Source organism: Zootermopsis nevadensis, unplaced genomic scaffold (assembly GCF_977971745.1).
Source record: "Zootermopsis nevadensis isolate Lab colony 2312 unplaced genomic scaffold, Znev_1.0 Znev_ptg000010l, whole genome shotgun sequence".
Lineage (NCBI taxonomy): Eukaryota > Metazoa > Arthropoda > Insecta > Blattodea > Termopsidae > Zootermopsis > Zootermopsis nevadensis.
Genome location: NW_028259142.1, coordinates 7144234 through 7163489, shown reverse-complemented (window position 1 = coordinate 7163489; position 19256 = coordinate 7144234). Strand labels below are relative to the sequence as shown.

General features: G+C 37.7%; 1 protein-coding gene across 2 annotated transcripts in view; it reads right to left on the bottom strand.

Moving 5' to 3' along the window:
- Positions 1–15519, bottom strand: part of ss (aryl hydrocarbon receptor spineless) — a 265001-nt gene extending 249482 nt beyond the window's left edge. Inside the window, exon 1 of one of the 2 annotated variants that reach the window (XM_087346402.1) lies at positions 15093–15519. In XM_087346402.1, coding sequence (XP_087202528.1) covers positions 15093–15148 — 56 coding nt within the window. In that variant the 5' untranslated portion in view covers positions 15149–15519. The remainder of the gene's footprint in view (positions 1–15092) is intronic. The other variant, XM_087346401.1, reaches the window with a different exon arrangement.
- Positions 15520–19256: the final 3737 nt, after the last annotated feature.

The window sequence follows — 19256 nt, the reverse complement described above, 5'->3', positions numbered from 1 at the left end:
ACGTGCTCCTTGGGTTTATCACAGTAATTCAATTCAATTTTTTATTTTAACGTGCTGCCTCAACGTCTACAGTGAGCAATCACAGAGTCAATAAATAATAATAATAATAATAATTCGTTGTGCGTTAGTTTCTGACGGCGAGGTAGCCCCCCCCCCCCCCCCCGTTTTAATCTTAAATCGGGTAATCACACTTTGTCGGCTGTTAGGAACTAATTCGATGATGATGATAAAAAAATAATTTCAAAGTTATGTGGGAAGGGAGGACACTAGTCTATTTAAGGTACAGCTTCAAAATCTGACTGGTGAGACTGAGAAAAATCACGAAAGCGTAGGTCTTGATCTGATTAGTTCCGCCATAACGCCATAACGCAAATCACTACTCCGTCGTCAACATAGGTTTAGTACGTAGTGGACTATTTTCTTACGCTCTCTGTATATCCTTACTTCTTGTGGTCAACTGTAAGGTCCTTTTTGATTCGTCCCTTGATAGGTTAGGTTATTTCCGGGTACAAAACGCATTTCTGGAAATGGTAAACAGAGACTTGAAACTATAACAAGTATCGTGACAGAAGGCTGAACCTCGTCTACAAAATATTTCAGAATTCAGTCTGTACTTCAAAGAAAACACACCATTCTCCATTAAAAAAAGTTGTCCCGCTACACGCCATGTAGGCGATTGGGAGGAGAGAGTATAGCTCCTTCTAATTATTCACCTCGGCAATAGATGGGGTGAGTGGTCAGCGTCACGCCCCAGCCGCCTTTACCCCCTGGAAAGGATCCAGGTGGGCCACAGACCCGGTCTGGACGCAGAGGCTAGAGAACAAATTGTCTGCCCCTGTCGGGGATCGAACCCCAGACTTCAAGTCATTAAATTGACTGAGCTACTCCAAATCCCAACACTTTACCATTATAAATATTAAATCGATGTTTCAGGAAAAGATCCCTGTTTACAATGAGAATCAAATAGAATACATAACACAAAATAAATGGTATTTATTGATTGTTGAATGGAGCGGGACACAATTTATAGTTACGGTTGGGTATTAATCTTGGCAATTAATAATTTCGTTAAATAAATCGTAAACAGGATTAAACAAACAAAATTTGAGCGGTAACACATGCTAAATACAATTGTAGCAGTAGAGTTAGAATATCAGTTTATTTCGTTAAGTCTACTTAATATTCTTTAGCATTTCTCATTCTGCAGCTTTGTATTAAATTGGGAAACGGCGTACGTTTTATTAATCTTTTTAACATTATCCCTTCAAAGCGTCGTGTCATTTCAAGAATGTGGCTGTAAGTACCTTACGTCATTAAGTTTACCGCGGTTTGTCATTAAAAGTTACTAATGTCCGTGGCTTAATGTCGGCCCTGCAGCTAACTACACGAGTGGTCCGAAGCTGCTGATGTGAACTCCAGAGGGGAGAGCCGCTGGTCCGGCAGGTTAAATCTATTAAACAAAGCGGAGTAGAGTAACCGCAACATCGTTCAGTCTACGGTAAGGAAAAAAACTCAGTATAAATGAATAACCGCTGACCCTTCACGGAAAGTAACGCTACTGTGACAGTTGACAAGCGACAGCGCATGCACGTACAAAGATGGCTGTCTTGTGGGTTGCAGCGTCGTGTAGTCTGGTAGAAATATACCGACGTTTCGGAGGTCCTTGCTGCGTCTATCATCAGAGTGATGAGTAAATCATGACTCATCACCCTGATGTTGAAGGCAGCAAGTACCTACCTACCTCTGAAACTTCGGTATATTTCTACCAGACTACACGGAACAACAATTAAATTAAAATTTGAATTTATAACATATTTCATGAGTACTTCACTGAAAATACATGGATAAGAATAAAATGCAAATATTAATACACGAAAAAATATATAACAGCAATATAAAATAATTTTGTATTTGTGTCACGTAGACCTACAACAAAATAGCATTTTAATTGTAATTTGATGTCTATAACTTTGCTGTGATATTATTATCATCATTTCTTACACTATCTTAGTGCGTTGGTAACGTAGATTTATGTTTAAGAACGTCTTAGTTTGGTGACGTAGTACGAAGAGACATTTAAAATGGCCCCGATTGGAAATGAAATGAAGTTGTAAATCATTTTTGAAAAATAAGGAATTTTGTGCAATTAAAGCAAGCTAAGGCACAGAATTAGTCTGCAGTCTCGTATTTTAACACCTGATAAAGTAAAATAACTTCAAAGTAAATAACTTTGTCGTATGTTTTGTTTACGGAACTGAGACTATGCGCATTACCGTTTAATAGCTCTGAAAAATCAACGGTAAAATGCATTATAGTGGTGCAGACTTGTAGATGTAGACAAACGTGGCGAAATGTTGTCATGCAACTGGTCTCCATGGTAGCCTGCTTGGGGGCGTTGTTACAGAATGAACCCACGCAAAAATGTAAGCCGTTGCGTACGTTTGATAAAATCTATGACATACTTTCGGGACACTGATTCAAATCGGGTAAAAAATATTTACGAACACCACAGTCTAATCCACAGCAGAAACTCTGTGTTTAACTTCTTACTTGTTTCTAAGCTTCAACGTCTCGTCTTCAACTAAACAGAGATCTTTAGTATCACGTGATAAGATTTGAAAGCTGTACTATTTGAAGTGCAATGGAATTCTAAGGTCATTCTTAACGACATATCATTTCGTACCGTGCCACGGTGGTCTAGCGGTTAGAAGGCTGGCTTTGTAATCCTGGGGTCCCGGGTTCGATTCCCGGCGGTACCCGAATTTATAACTTGTGTTGGGCAAGGCCATGGTCTAGGCAACACGGAGTTTTCCTCCGGGGGCTTCCCCGGGTTCTCCGTGGCATCCCAATTACTCCATTCACACACACAGAAGAAGGCAATGGCAAACCATTTCTGGATCATCTGACAAGAACGTATATGAACAGGTCCCAGTCCGAGAAAAGGATGGAAGGATCCTGTTCATATGGGCCTGTCGGCAGACAGAACACTACAAATAAAAAAAATAAAATATCATTTCGTGTTCGGCCATTCTTTCAAAAAAGTTCTCCCAAACCATTGTTGCAAATGTTCTTCTAACAATTATCTTAGGTCGTTTATGCTGTGGTATAATCCGAGGTCTCCTTGCTGCTAAAAAATGTGTTCTTTTTAGTCACATTACAAGGTGTTAGGCTAAACATTTTTAAAAACGAAATAAACAAACAAACAACAGCATATTACAGGTCACAATGCCAGCTGTAGATGTGACAGAACTTCACTTTGTTTACAGCCAACAATGATACCAGTCTCTCGCGTTTGACACTACAGTTCATCTATTTCGAAATGACCTCGTCATGCAATGAAACATCTGTAGTTGCAAACTGTTAAAAAGCAATTACAAGTGATGACTACAGTAGTCATCACCAAATTGCATGTTTCAAGGTCATGGAAAGATTCTACTTCCCCTCTCCTGGCCAGCAGAGACACGGACAAGCAGTTTGTCGTGTGGGTGCAAGTCAGGCTATTACCACTGCGCACACGACGTGATCACAAAATGTACGAAAAGAAATGCTGTCCTTAAGCTAACATTTGTTTGTATCCACAAGGACGCACTTGTAAGAGGGATGACGGAGAATGTTATGATAACCGAGGATAAAGACGGCCTTAGTTAAGATCTCACATCATCACCACGGATAGGCTAATCGCTGTAACCGTCCTCCGCTTGTATTTACATACAGTTCATTTAACGACGCTTTATCAGTAGTTCTGACTACGTAGCGTCGACTTTGCGTGTAATCTTCGAATTTTTATTTCATCTGAATAAGTGCTGCCCTATTCTCTGTAAGGAGAATAGTAACAAGTTAGAAAATGTATACATAACAAAACAATTCTGTCGCGTTTATCACAATTCGACCTTTAACCTTTGCAACCACAATGACAGGAGTAACCAAAATAACCCGTAGATTCTTTAACAAGTTACATTGGGGTGCAATTTAAGAGTGCACGCTTTATTTTAAATGTATGGTATTGTTTCCCGATTTAAACCAAAAAATGTACTGTGTGAACAAATTTCAGTAGATCACTACAAAATCAAATTTTATGAGATTCTGTATAAATTGACGTTTTCACAGCGGTGAGTTTGAAGATGGTTGTCTTCAGGGTTGAATAGATAGAAGTTTACCTAAGTTTTAAAGGTCCTTGCTGCCTCCACCATCAGCAGAAGACAGTCAACTTCATGAGAATCTGTTTATTCGTTGACGAGATGTTTCATGGCTACACAGAGACAGATAGAAAGGTAGACCAATCGAATTATTTTAATGTGGCATCGTAAGAATGCAAACGCACCTAAAAATGATACAATTTCATATTAAACGACAGATTTATATGTGAAAGCAGCATCTGGTTCAAATATACAAACCCGTGTCTCAACATAATGATCTGACACTAAATCATAAGAAACATCAGTGTTGGTGATCGGGTGCCGATCACAAAACACCGGAGATCTTGAAAGTAAACTTTCTTCCAGACAGTCATAAACTTCAACTGTCAACAAGGAGGTAATTTCTCACAAAGACGTTTAGCGTATGTCCCTTTTTCATATGAGTTCAAATTACTGCATAAACAATTTATGCGGAAAATCTTGTTAATCCTACGTCTTTTCTACAGGCCCAAACAGCGGAGCGCGTCACAAACCGATCCAATGCGTCAATGCAGCAGACAAAAGATCTATAGGTAACATAAGGCCAGATATTAAACCCCTAGATTTCCCCTAGGCAATTAAGGACTGGAAAATATACCGTCTATTTCAAGATAGTCACTGATTCGCATGGAATGACTGAAGAAAACTACGAAAAGTAACTTGTATTAGTTCATGAATGTTCATAACGTTGTCATGTCAGTAGGCTGGTGTTTAGTAAAGTGTCTCACAGAGAATTTCTCATATCTAATGCCACGAAAATTATGAGTTACGATTTCAATGTGTTACCTAAAGGTGTCCCGAAGGACAACAGTTATTCAGAAATAGCAATATTACAAATTTAATTTAGGTAATTATAGTTACAAATAATGTGGTGTAATATTACTTCTTAGCCTGTAATTGAATATAAAAGTTTCCTTCAGAAAATTCCCAGAGTTTATTACATCCTTCTCACATTAGTACACAGAACATTAACCCAAAGGTGAACGCAGAGATTTGAAGGCTGCTAATACAACGAGTGTCATTGCATCCAGTTTTTAAGCTCACAATCCATTTCTTGTTATCTTAACACTTTTTCCTCGGTAATGTGGTATCTTTCCTAGAGGTTTCCTTAACGACGATTTGGAAGAGTTTCTAACTTATCCAAGTTGAAGCTGTGTGCTAAACCCACTGTAACCTTATCATGTCATTGTACTAACAATTAAGAAAAAGCTCATCAGTCCTTGAAGTTCTCTACTTCTCTACTTTGCAAACTGTCATCACTAGTCAACATACGACAAAATTTATCCTGTCCAAAACTGGTTTTTAAAGAACATAAGTTTCGTAATCTGCGTAGGCTGAAATTATTCTACTGAAGTCTACATTGCTAATAGAATAAATTACGTAGTTAGGTTAAATCATAAAAATTAAAATCGGTTTAAAATGAAGATCTCTCTGAAATTTATACATTCTGAGAAAAAAATTTACAAGCAATTCTTTTTCTTCCGAAGCATTATAATTACTTTTCCGCAACAAATTCGTTTTCGTGTATTTTAAAGCATAATTATTTGAATGAAGGTAAATTATATGGCTCATAACATTATCATGCAACTAGGCAATGGTTAAATATTACGGTATAAAATATTTTTTCTGAATTATTAAGTAAATTTATGAACATAGCTCTATCTAGCTTACATATTCATTTAGTAGGCTAATATTATTGCCAATTTTATAGGGTTCTGGGTGTAACATCAAAATCCACCCACAATATATCTCAGATATAAAAATATACTATTGAAATGTGACGTAAAATAACAACGTTAAAAAATGTTAACATCCTTGGAAATAGCATCGTCGGAATTGCTATATCAAAATGTTGTGTTAAAAATAATTGTTGAAGATGAATGTGTTACGAAAACTGACTGTAGCAGGCGATAAATGGACTATAAATTGTTATAAGCCTAAGAACAATATTAAAATTAGCATTCGGTGTACAAATGTTACATCCAGGTACAGACCTGCAACTAAATGATAAAAATAATGTATGATTTGAAGTTTTCACGTCCGTGGGTCTGAAGATGGATGTCTTCTGGGTTGTTGCCCCGTGTATTCTGGTAGAAGTTTATCGACGTTTCAGAGTAACTTATTGCCTTGATGATGGAGGCAGCAAGGACCTCTGAAACGTCAGTAAACTTCTACCAGAATACACATCTAATGTGCGTTTGTTTTTCCTTATTCCTTGATCAGTATACCCTGATATTTATACTTATTCGCTTTTTTCAAATTCCAATTAATTTTAAAGAAATTCCTCTTACATTCGATCTAGAGGGTCTAACTAACTTATGAAATAAAATATATGATATTTTTCATAGCAAGGACACAAAACTTGTTGTATTGAAGCTTTAATTAGGTCTAGAAATTATGAATTGATGCAACTTTCAGTCACAAAAGTTTTTTAATAAATTCACGATTCTAAGGAAATGGAGGGGTATGGAATGGGTTGTCTTACTAAGGCCTGAACTCCACCAGGTTCTATAAAAGTCGCAGTATTTTTGAATTATCTGGGTGACCATCAGCTTGCCAAGAAGTACTGTCCTCCATGAAGCAAGAATTTTAGTTGCAAAAAACACAAGCCTACAATTTAAGTTGGCTCAACGTATTCTCCTTTTAGACGTCCTCGAAGTAACTCATTCTCAGTTAGCTCGCTCTGTTTTGTTTGACTACTAGATATAATTTAACACCGCTGAAATTTCTCCGCCGTTCTTGATTAAAACAACAAACATTTCAACACGACAGAAAAATCTCTTTTAATCACAGCTTCATCTATGCTGTTAAGTTCACTTTGGGTAAGAATAATTTCTGACATTGGGAAATGATATCTAATCATCATTTTGAGCTGAACAAAAAGTTACGATGTTTATTAAAAGAATAAATGAGAACCGGGGGAGGGGGTAATAGTTTTCAGCCAAATCCATGACAGAAGACATTATATTTAAGCACAAGTTTTCGTGTGTGAAGTGATCGTTAAAACTGGAAGATATAAATGTAAATATCTGAATAATTTTTCGTAAAATGTTCTGAAGCTTTCATATCTTTCGGCCAGATTTTAATAGTGTACGAAATATAGACCTATCAAACACAACCCTTTACAGGTAGACTACATGTAGGGTTAATGTCTGTTCGGAATCCCCTCTCCCAGCTCTATCCGTTTATAGATCACACGCATTGGTAGCACACTGATTAAAAAAACGAAAGTAATTCTCTTAGAAATTTTTAATTAGGACTTGAATAAATAATCGTCTCCTAGATATGAAGATGGCCGTCTTCTGGATTGTTTTGTAGTGTAGTCTGGTAGACGTCTTAGAAGTCTTTACTGCCTAAACCATCAAGGAAATGACTCACCGACCTAATCACACCTCTGAAACGGCGAAAGAATCCAGAAGACAGCCATCTTTGGACTCACCGTCGTGAAAACCTCAAATCCCTCCTTCTAGAAACGATAAGCGTGTCACCTAATGGAAATATTTGTTACTACATAATTTATTTAATTAGCGCATTTCAATTAAACAAGTGACGAGTAGAATTTCAGATTGCTCTTTAAAGCAGAGGTCGCTAGTTTCCCTATGGTTCTTCATTTACCTCACGGAGTTCAATGTTTATTGAGGACTTCTGGGTATGACGTCAGATACGTAGTCTTGAAAGTTAGGTTAGTTTAGGTTAGGTTAGGTTAGGTTAGGTTAGCCTTCGCCTTGAGTCACACTCACGGATTGACGTTTTACATTCAGTCGTTCTCAGTTGTTAGAAACTTAATTGCAGAAGCTTAAAACATAAAACAGCGCCATTACTAAGGTGACTCAATTATGAACAGGCCTGTTTGAAAATATTGTAACCGGAAGTGAACACACAAATATACAGCAATGAAATTTTGTTTTAATGAACGACATTAAAAATTATAGCGGGATGCACTTCATGTCTGCTTGGAATTTAAAAAAAAGGTTTATTTTGAACGTGGTGAAGTTATGAAAATTAATTTTGCTGCCAAAGTTACTATTTGATGTCAATTATAGTCGTTTAGCATTACATTGGTCTGTTACGTGTAGGAAGTTTGAGTGCGAACAGAGTGTTTAATTTTAGAGTACTCATAAAATAAAAATTATAATATTATCGATTCCAATCATGCAAATATTTAATTTAAATGTTCTTACTTATCTCACAATCTACACCTGCCCTAGAAATTTAATGTTGTAACACATACTTCTTAATCAAGGTCAGAAATTAAAGTGTGAAATTTTTAAGTGCGTGTGTTTGTAGTATGCTGGAACCAAAGTTGTCTTACTAATGCCTATAATTTAGATCAACAGCAATCCAGTCAGACACCATTTAATTTAACGTTCTAAGCAAGTGTGTACTTTCTCGTATAAATAGCTTATGGAAATCTACAATTCTAAATATTACATTATATTACATTCGAGTTTCAAAACACCACGGCATGGAGCGTCCTCAGGTTGCGGATGAAGGAACAGCCTCCAGTTATGGAGGTTAGCTGCGAATATATTGAATAAGTAGTCGCGGACAGCCGACAAGGGGTGGTCCTCCAGCTTTGGGGTTGGGCGTGAGACTAACTTTTTACCGTAAAAAACAACATTGTTACGAATAACATTACCAAAAAGCCTTGGAACCGGACGGACTATTTGGCACGACCATGACAACTGAAGACAGGAGTTGAAGGCGACTGGATTTTGTTGGCTCAGGACAGGGTCCGGTGGAGGGATTTTGGTTAATTTGTTGGTGAACCTTCGGGTTATGTAAGCCTTTTAGTTAGTTACATAAAACAAAAAGGAAAATAAATTAAAACGATCCAACATAGGTAAATGAAATACTTTTGCTTAGAAATTTGAGTGTCGCTGAAGTTCGTTTTATTCTTTTTCCTGTCAACGAAGTACAAACACATTCTTGGTTATTCTGTTGCAGGAAGCCCTCACTCGAATTTTCAGAGACGGGACCCTCAGAACCACCCAGACTTCAGTTACACAACGCAATGTGTACATTTACAACCGCTTGTTATGGGAAAAAAACATTTCATAGACCAAGCGTCAGCACATTCATACATTCTAAACAAAATCACAACAGTTTATTTGCTTGAAAATTAAGTCTTTTTATATGCTACATATAATTTTTATTCCGATATGAAACACAACTTTTTTTAAAAATAAAAACAATTTTAATTACCTTTGATCCACGTTAAAAATTATGTGCATGAGACTCTATATTCTTTTTAATTTCAGACAGAAACATCAAAACATTACTAAAATACATGTTTATGTGTTTTGTCTGTACTATGTCAAAATAATTTTGTGTTTCATCGTTTATCACATGGAATAATTGTTTACGAAAAATTAAGGACCTTTTGTAAGTTTTACCTCTTCTCAATGGAGTTAAAATGATTTGTGAAGTACCGCAGAAAGACTACGAATTATATATCACCTGCTAAACGCGTTACAATTATGAAACTAAGATATTTCTTCTCTTGTAATTGCAGCCTGTTCATATTCTATAGGAACAAAAAGTACGTTTATTAATATCGCTTCGTAAAATTGTTAGTGTCGTTCCCAAATATGGCATCCATGCCACATATTTAAAGGGTAAATACTAATAATTATCTTTAAATTACGGTTCTCTCCTGAATAGTAGCGAAAATTTTAAATGTAGCGTAAATACTGCAAATAAGAAGAAATGTCCACGAAGCCTGATGAAAGGAAAAATTACATTCTGCGACAGGCAGACGGAATTATGGAAAAAACCCGAACACACAGAAGTTGGAGAACGGAAATACGGGAGTTACAAAGAATTTACAAAGGAACGGATGAAAGGCATTTGAATAAAGGAACTCGACTGAGGGACAGTTTGGAGAAATAAATCGTGGATTTCCAGGATAATGTGTCATCACTTAGATGCGCATTCTTTTGACGTCCACCACGAAAGTATAATGTACTAAGACACACAATATGTAAGGTTTTTAAAGCATAACCTATCAACATGAGTTGTCCGCCGCCAAATCACCGAGCCACTTCGTTACGACAATGATTCTTATAATTAATTTGAAGAGCAAATCAACCAATAGTTTCAACGGGTGTTATTAGATATTTATTAAATCACTGCTTTGACATTTTTTCAAACACAACGAATTTTTGATGGAACGAAAGCCTAATTTTGTATAATACTGAAACACTTTTGAGTTTAAAAATGTTTGCGTTTCTATTACTCACGCCTAGAGTTGCGTAGTTTTTAATTTCCAGAAACTAAAGTGTTCCTTTTCAGTATTGGAGGGATGCAAGGTATTTTTGTTGGCCAAGAATCTACAGGTTTAAAAACAATTTCTTTTAAATTACAATGTAACTTCTAATTGATTTCAGGAAAAAAAATTTAACAAGTGTGAATGACGAGATCTTACTAAAATAATCAAGGTTAAAAATTAAGGAATGATTGTTTGAAAAGGGTGGGAAATACACACCCTGAAGCCCATTATTAAGCAGTTTTAACTTCGCGTATTCACAAGTTTAATTCCCCGTTTTCCAAAACAATATTTTCACGTGATTATTTACATTTAAGCTTACTTTGAAAGATTCTTTGGCTGTTTGGTACTGTTACGATACTACTGTTAACCACGTTGTAAATTTAACTAGGACGAATTTCCTTTCTTCAGACTTATCTCTCTCTTTATCCATTCTTTATAAATTTCTGCCTGATTTTCCTCTGGAAATTCAGACGTATTCCTATTTTTTAATTTTATTATAGTAACTTAAATACCAATAAGAAGGGTAAAATATTTAATTTGGTATTGATGTTAACATTAAAACATTATTGACGGATAAAAATGTAAAAGTGCGCTTGCTTGTTCTTCGGGTTTCATAAAAGGCAGCAAACATTCCCGTGTTCGTGCTATATGAATCTGCAATACCGACGCAATCCATAACATATCCCATAATTATTACAAGAAACATGAACGTTTAACAATTTTACATCGCTCAAATAAAAAATCAGACGTGTTAAAATTTCTATAATTCTTTTCTTATATTTATCGGAGAAGTTTAGGCTCCAGTTCCGCCTTTAATTGCACCTTACACAGAACAAAAGCACGAACATTTTTTTTGCAAAAAATGGTAAATTGACTTACGTACGAATTCTTAGACAGTGCGTAACCTCTCGCCTGACCAACTCGGTGCCTTCGTCGTGCTGGAATGGATGAATGCTTTTCAATATTCGTTTTTATCGCCTAATTTCCACAAAGTTAGGGGTATTTACATTAAATAGGCTTAGCGTGTTTGATTTCCGATGTTACTAGTTCAAACTTCCGGATTGCGACGCTGTGATGTCATATAGGACGAGGCAAACGTTTCGGAAAAAGTTACCGTGTCCATCTTAAGTTTTCAAGAGTCTGCAAATTGAAACGATGGTATTCACCCTGCAAGACTACAAAATCCAGTAAACCAGAACCGATATCTTCAGCCCCGTGAGATTCCTAATAGTTCTTCGTGCGTTAGTACGACGAGATGTATAAGATTCTGAAGACCTCTGCAGGGTACAATCGCGAATACTATTCTACATTTTTCCCCTAACACCCCTTAATCTCCATAATTCAATTTTCCACAATTCTGTACCTACCTCTTCTATCCTCCTACCCGTATCTAAATTATACACTGACAAAATAACGTCAGCTAAGTGGAGGACATAACCTATTTGACGATAACAAATAAAAATTACCAGGCACGTTTAATAATAACTGCTGACATCAGCGTACGACCCCGTGCCGAATAATGGGCCATCTTGAGTCGTCGTCGTTAAATAAATTTCTTGTGACGCAACATTTTAACATCATTCTCGTCTTTATCTTATGACGTCAATGTAAGTGTTTTCCGACTTAGTCATCAGCTAATATTATTTTTTGATCACTTAATCTGAATAGTTCTATTTCATAAACATTTCATGTTATAAGATGGTAAAGTTGCGTCATATTGTGATACAATAAGTATATATTAAATCTTGTCCGTCTAATCACAATAATTCTTATTAAATATTAAAATATTAAATTAATTATTATTTCGATAAAGAACATCATTTAATATTCTAAATATTTTAAAATGTTAATTATTGTAATATTTTAATATTTAATAAGAATTATTGTGATTAGACGGACAAGATTTAATATACACTTATTTCATGTTATATAAACTTCTATCAACATAAACAGAAGTTGATGGCATGTCTGTTAATAACGATTATTCAATTTAATGCATGTTAATTATATTTTTTTGCAAGGATCAGTCTTTTTCATTGGCTTATCCTACTAACCTGTCACAATTTCAGAGACATCGGTTGAAAATATCCCTCCTTGCGGGAAGTTTTCGTTGTCTTTCATAAGCAGTATCAACTAAGTTTGTTAGACGCAATACATTGGAAATTATTCTATTGAAGTTATTAGCCCTAGGCAACTTCAAAGGCCACAGGCTTACATTATAATTTCGTAATTAAATGTCTCTATTAGAATCATCTGAAAGTGATCCATGTCTATGCAGCTGAAGGCTTGTAGTCTCTCGTGGCATTCAAATAGCAGACTTAACGACAGTACAGTTGGTAGGCATGTGTATTTATATCAGCCGTAATTTCGTGTTCAAGGACTAAAAAAAACATTTGCAGAGTATCTTAAGGATTGACACGAAATGCACGCATAACTCATAGGACTGCAAAGTAAAATGTATTTTAAGGAAGCAACAGATAACGTAATCTATAGAACTATCATGTTTAAGATATAAAATAAAACTGCCTCAAAATAGATCAAAATTTATAACTCAAGCGAAAGATAATTCTAGACGTAAAACGAATGTTGGGTTGAAAACTTATGCTTATCTGACGCCAAGTTCACGGCTCAAAGGGTAAATTACGTAAACTAAAGCCTGTAGGCCTAATATAGGCATATTTTTAATTTTTATGAAGTTGTTTTACTTAGATGTATTAGGGCTAGAAGATTAATTAAGGATAAATCAAAATGAGCTTTTAATAACGTGAACGTACAACGATTTGTGAATCACAAACATCCTTTGTTTTGAATTTTATCTGTTTCTCTATCAATTGAATAAAGGATAAATATAATAAATAATTATCTCCACAAATACATTAACTAATTTAATTTTTCTTCGCATTCCGTGTCATCATCATGCGACAAATTTATATTCGCCCCGAGTATCATCAACTATTTACAAAACAGTAGAACAACGTTTTCCAGAAAAATATTCGGATCTGGACTAAAAAAAAATTCAGGAATTCAAACCATTCAAAAACAAAAGTTTAAATTATCTCGGCCTCTTAGCTATTCAATTATTTCACAATAATCATTTGAGTCTAACCAAATTTGGTTGAGAATATGTGACATCACAGGTCTTCGAACGCATTTTGTGTCGCTGGTAAGTTGACTCCCAAGCCCAGAACCGACATTCCGTTTCGGCATTTGTGGTCGTACTAACAGCTGGGGTTAAGCCGACTTCCCTGTTCATAGTTTTAGACACACGATGTCTATTACTTCTTAACATGCACCTCTGCATGTTAAGACGAGGTGGGACGACGTACGTCTGTCACGTGCATGACCAAGTCGCCGAAGGACGTTACGTAACGGAAGGGCCTACAGAACTATGCTCTTTAGATGAAAGAATCTTCTTCTCGAAAGATCACCTCCGATCGTGGACATACGTTTCGGTGTTGGCGAAATAAAATAACAAAAGAGATCCAGCTTCATTGTAACACTGCGCCGAAAATGTTTACCCATTCAGAATAAAGTACTATTTTATTCCGCGTCAAAAAATTTCTCATCTTTTCTTTCAAGTACCCACGTTCTGAATGATGTGTTTGATATGAATGTATAAAAAGTCTTTATAAAATATGTAAGATTTGAGGTTTTCACAGCAGTGAGTATGAAGATTTCTGTCTTCTAGGTTGATGAATTCATCGCCCTGATGACGGAGGCAGTATGACCACTGAAACGTCGGTTAACATCGACCAGACTACACAGCGCCACAACCCAGTAGACAGAAATCTTCATACTCATCGCCCTGATGACGGAGGCAGTATGACCTCTGAAACGTTGGTAAACATCGACCAGACTATACAGCGCAACAACCCAGAAGACAGAAATCTTCATACTCTGATGACGGAGGCAGTATGACCTCTGAAACGTCGGTTAACATCGACCAGACTACACAGCGCAACAATCCAGAAGACAGAAATCTTCATACTCATCGCCCTGATGACGGAGGCAGTATGACCTCTGAAACGTTGGTAAACATCGACCAGACTATACAGCGCAACAACCCAGAAGACAGAAATCTTCATACTCTGATGACGGAGGCAGTATGATCTCTGAAACGTCGGTTAACATCGACCAGACTACACAGCGCAACAACCCAGAAGACAGAAATCTTCTTTATAAAATACTGCGTTAAATTTCGTATTCTTTTCGTAAACTGTTTTTCAAAGAAAGAAATATTTACGAAGTCTATTCTACCTTGCGTTAGCCTTATAAATACATTATCGCATCAAATAATTAATTAATGCTGTGCCAAAGATAAATAGTAAAAAAAACGTGCGATGACCCGGAAAATTTATGAACCCTGTCCACAGGACGAAGCAGTTCGACAAACTAAAATTCTCGTTCTCTAATCGAACTTGCATAAAATTGCCCCCCGTGTTATCAGAAGCCTGGAGACCGCTTTGCAGCAAGTTTCACTTGCAAAAGGTGCACTGAAGTTGTACTTGGAAACATGTAAACAGCAATGATGTCACACGCACACACGCATGTATCACGCAACACCAAGCCCGCGGGCTGTTTTCCTTGAGGTGAGGTGAACTGAGACTGCAGACATGCAACGAACGTTCCGTTCCCACGGGCCTTACCTTTTGCCATTCCTTCTGCGTCTCTTCGTGGCGTAGACGGTTCCGAGCTGATTCATGGTGTGAGAGTTGGACGAAGTGCCCGTGGCCACTGGGGCAGTCGTGGGGGCGGCGACCGATGGCAGTTCACCTCCAAACACCGCGGCGGCGGCAGCGGCGGCGGCGGCAGCGGCGGCGGCTGCGGCGGCGGAGCACGAGGGTGAAGTGGCCTGGTGCTGCTGGGGGAGGCTGCAAACTGTATTGCATTGGCTCACAGCGATGAACTCCGTGATGCTGGTGCTAGGATAGAACAGGTTACGAGAAGCAGCGAAGTTCTGGGCTGGCAACGTCAGGTCTGAGCTCGCAGCTGCCTCTACGTCATGTCTCGCGTTCACACGGAATGAATCCACACTGGTTTTCACAAATATTATCCTTGCCAAACACTCACACACTCACTTCACACTCACTACTTGATTGATGGATGACTGCACTACAGCGTTTGTATGGAGTGTGGCTCTGAGCGTTCAACAACAGCAAACTCGCCCCCACTACCAGTTACAAACGTAAAGCCACGCCCCGAACCAAGACAACACTTACCAATGGGAGACCTGCTACGTCATTAGAATAACAATGGCAGCGAGCGAACTGGTTGCGGACCGGAGCGGTGGGGTGAAATGGGGCTTGGCTTGCGGAGTGACTTGGAAAACTGTGGACCATCAATTTGCCAGATTTGACGGTTGGATGGGCCACAACAAAATTCGACTGTTGTCAACACGGCCAGTTCCTGTGAAGGAAGAACAAAGTATTGTGAGCAATATGACAACACTGAGTGTTCGACACCCAGACCATGGCGAGCCCTAGCGGACGATCGCCGCACTCCTGTTTGATTACTGACTAACCAGCGGTTCAAAACCAGTGGCACGCAAGCCGCTGAGAGGATATCTTTCCGCAACGTAAAAAAAACAATTGAGAATTGTAAATAATATTAAAATTAGCTTCTAATTTAATTAACGTTATTCATTTATGCGATCAGCAGAAGTAATATGATTTTGTTTCCTAATATTTTACATTGAAATATGTTTCCTTCTATCCACTATAACGATTGAAACAAACATTACGATGAAGAAAATCAGAATTTAAGTGAATTGGGCAATGACTTGTAACTGTAGCCTACGTGACAAAATACAGCTACGAAAATGTCTCTGGAAATACGCCGATGTGCTACTCATTATCACGTTTTAAATATTCAGTGGTTGGCGACAAGCGAAAAAAGTTTTTATTTTGGTAAACCTGCAAGTGATCTGGCCCTCTAAAGTCTACACGGATTTGTAACCTGTGTTCAGATGCCTGTAAAATTAAATTCACAGCCTGTTTAGAAGTAGGTCTACCTTGAATTCTGTCAGTATGTTTCACTCTGTTAGCTAGTAATGAGGATGCAAGTATTAATTATTTCTTATCTCTTTAACTGACTGAACCCTCAGGCAGTCTAGCTGCCTCCCTAGCCTAACTAACATACTAACTAACTAGATGGCTTACCGAACCCGAAGGTTCATCGCCGAAGTAACGAAAGCCCTCCACCGGACCCTGTCTTGGGCCAACAAAATCCAGTCTCATTCGACCCCTATCTCCCATAGATCCCGCCTGAAATTATCTTTCCATCTACGTCTAGGTCTCCCCAGCGGTCTCTTCCCCTCAGGTTTCCCAACCAGTACCCGGTGCACACATCTTGTCCCATCCATGCGCGCTCCCATCTCATTCTTCTCGACTTAATCACCCTGACAATACTGGGGGAGGAGTATAGATTTTTAAGCTCATCATTATGCAGTTTTCTCCATGCCCCATCGTCTTCCCTCTTAGGCCCAAATATCCTCCTCAACACCCAATTCTGAAACACCTGCAATCTGTGTTCCTCCCTCAGAGTGAGAGACCATGTTTCGCACCCATACAAAGCAACAGGCAAGATTATTGTTTTGTATACTTTAATGTTCAGGTTCTTAGAAATCAGACAGGAAGACAAAATATTTTGAACTGAGAAGTAGCAAGCATTTCCAGAATTTAATCTCCTCGTAACTTCCTCATGATTGTCATTTTGATTTGTTATTGTTGTTCCCAGATATTTGAACTTTGTAACCCTTTCAAAGGACTTATTAGCTACCCTAAGATAATTTTGCCCGCCTGTCTTCTGATGACGAGATATTAACATGTACTTAGTTTTCTTTCTGAATTTACTTCTAGCCCCACTTTTAAACACCGACATCGATGGAAGGGTAATATTAAAATGGATCTCAGTGATATAAATTGTGAGATTGTGTCTTGGATTGGATTAAACTGGCACGGAATGGAATCCAAATGTGTGTTTTGTGTGGTAATTAACCGTCACTTGATTAGCACAGTCAGTTCTAAAACAGCATTTAAACATTAGTTATATTGTCATGCTCAGATCATGTGCTGTTATTGAGACAAAGGAAGATTACGATGCGAAATGCTGTTGTTGAAGACTCCTGGACCGCGTGTGGTCAGTAGCAACTTAACATCCAACAGCCTGGAGCATTATCCATCTCGCTCGTCACCATCATGTGAGTAAAGCAAGTTTTTACAATAAACGAAACATAAAATAAAATCATAGCCTAAGTAAATCGGTAATAAACGTATAAAATGCCCTATTACGTTTATTACAAGATGAAATGGCCCCATGTTTTCAATTTTTTCAGTTAAGGTTTTAAAATGTGTACTCGTCTTTTACAAGGCAAAAGTAGAATATATTTTGATTACTTTACGAATCGTATTCACAGCATAGTTTAGGCCTAACAATACTTTCGTAAAATTAAAATGTAAGTCTACCAGGAATCGCAAATAGGTTAAATCTTCGAACTTTATAATCTATATAGCCAAAGGAAATATGACAAATTTAGAGATATTTAGATGAAATTAAGCTTTTTAAAGTCTGACTCACTGGATTTGACTACTGGATGATAAGATCACATACAGGTCTTGTGCTCCAAAAATCAGTATTACCATGCGTCGACCTACATGAAGAACTTAAACTTATTCCTTATCTGAAATGTGAAAATTTGTCTTACGTTTATGAAATCTAAGGTGTTCATGATGGCGAAGATGTTGATTTTAAATTTCTGTGTCTTGAAGCCGCGTAGAGTTACATATAACACACCAAACTGTCGAAGGAACATACCTACTTCACCTTCATGGCGTCACAATCTAGAATAACACCATCTAAGCCTTATATTTATGTATGTTACTTTAATTAGCAACAGAGGGCGACTAAGGGTAATACAATTCGGTTCCAGACCGCTCCGCGGTTAAAGAACCCAACGAAACTCGTGCTATTTTCACGAATATTTTGCATTGTCCATTGCCTGAGGTGTATTTGATACACGGCTATTCCATGTTTTTGGGTGAATTAACTTTGAGGTTATTCATATCTTCAAGCGACTGATTTTTATGATATTTCTATTACATATTTATTTTTAATACAGCGTCTAAGCGTAATCGACTGTCAGAATATAACCGTGTAGGCTGCGATTAGAAATATGTGCCAGTACGCTAGCCATAGAAGCCACGGTGGTCTAGCGGTTAGAACGCTGGCCTTGTAATCCTGGGGTCTCGGGTTCGATTCCCGGCGGTGCCCGAATTTATAACTTGTGTTGGGCAAGGCCGTGGTCTAGGCAACACGGAGTTTTTCTCCGTGGCATCCCAACAATTACTCCATTCACACACAGAAGAAGGCAATGGCAAACCACTTCTGGATCATCTGCCAAGAACGTATATGAACAGGTCCCAGTCCGAGAAAAGGATGGAAGGATCCTGTTCATATGGACCTGTCGTCAGACAGAACACTAAATAAAATATAAACGCTAGCCATCAGACCATGGCGTCATTTCACACGTGTTTAGTTCCAAATATGTTCTGTTGGTGCATCGTTCGTCGTATGAGAGAACAACAACGAAATGAAAAGCGCCATGCTATAAACGCACGAGCATAAATTATGCTTGCGCATGAAATAAATGAATGTAAGTTTGGTCATACCTGTCCGTCCGCATGATTCAACTCGATACTTTAAAATCATATCTCTGAACTTCCTACAGTTAGTAATACCAACATGGCTGACGAACAAACTTGCGAGTTGGGATGTCTTATGACGTGCCATTATGATTTACGGTGCTTAAGGAA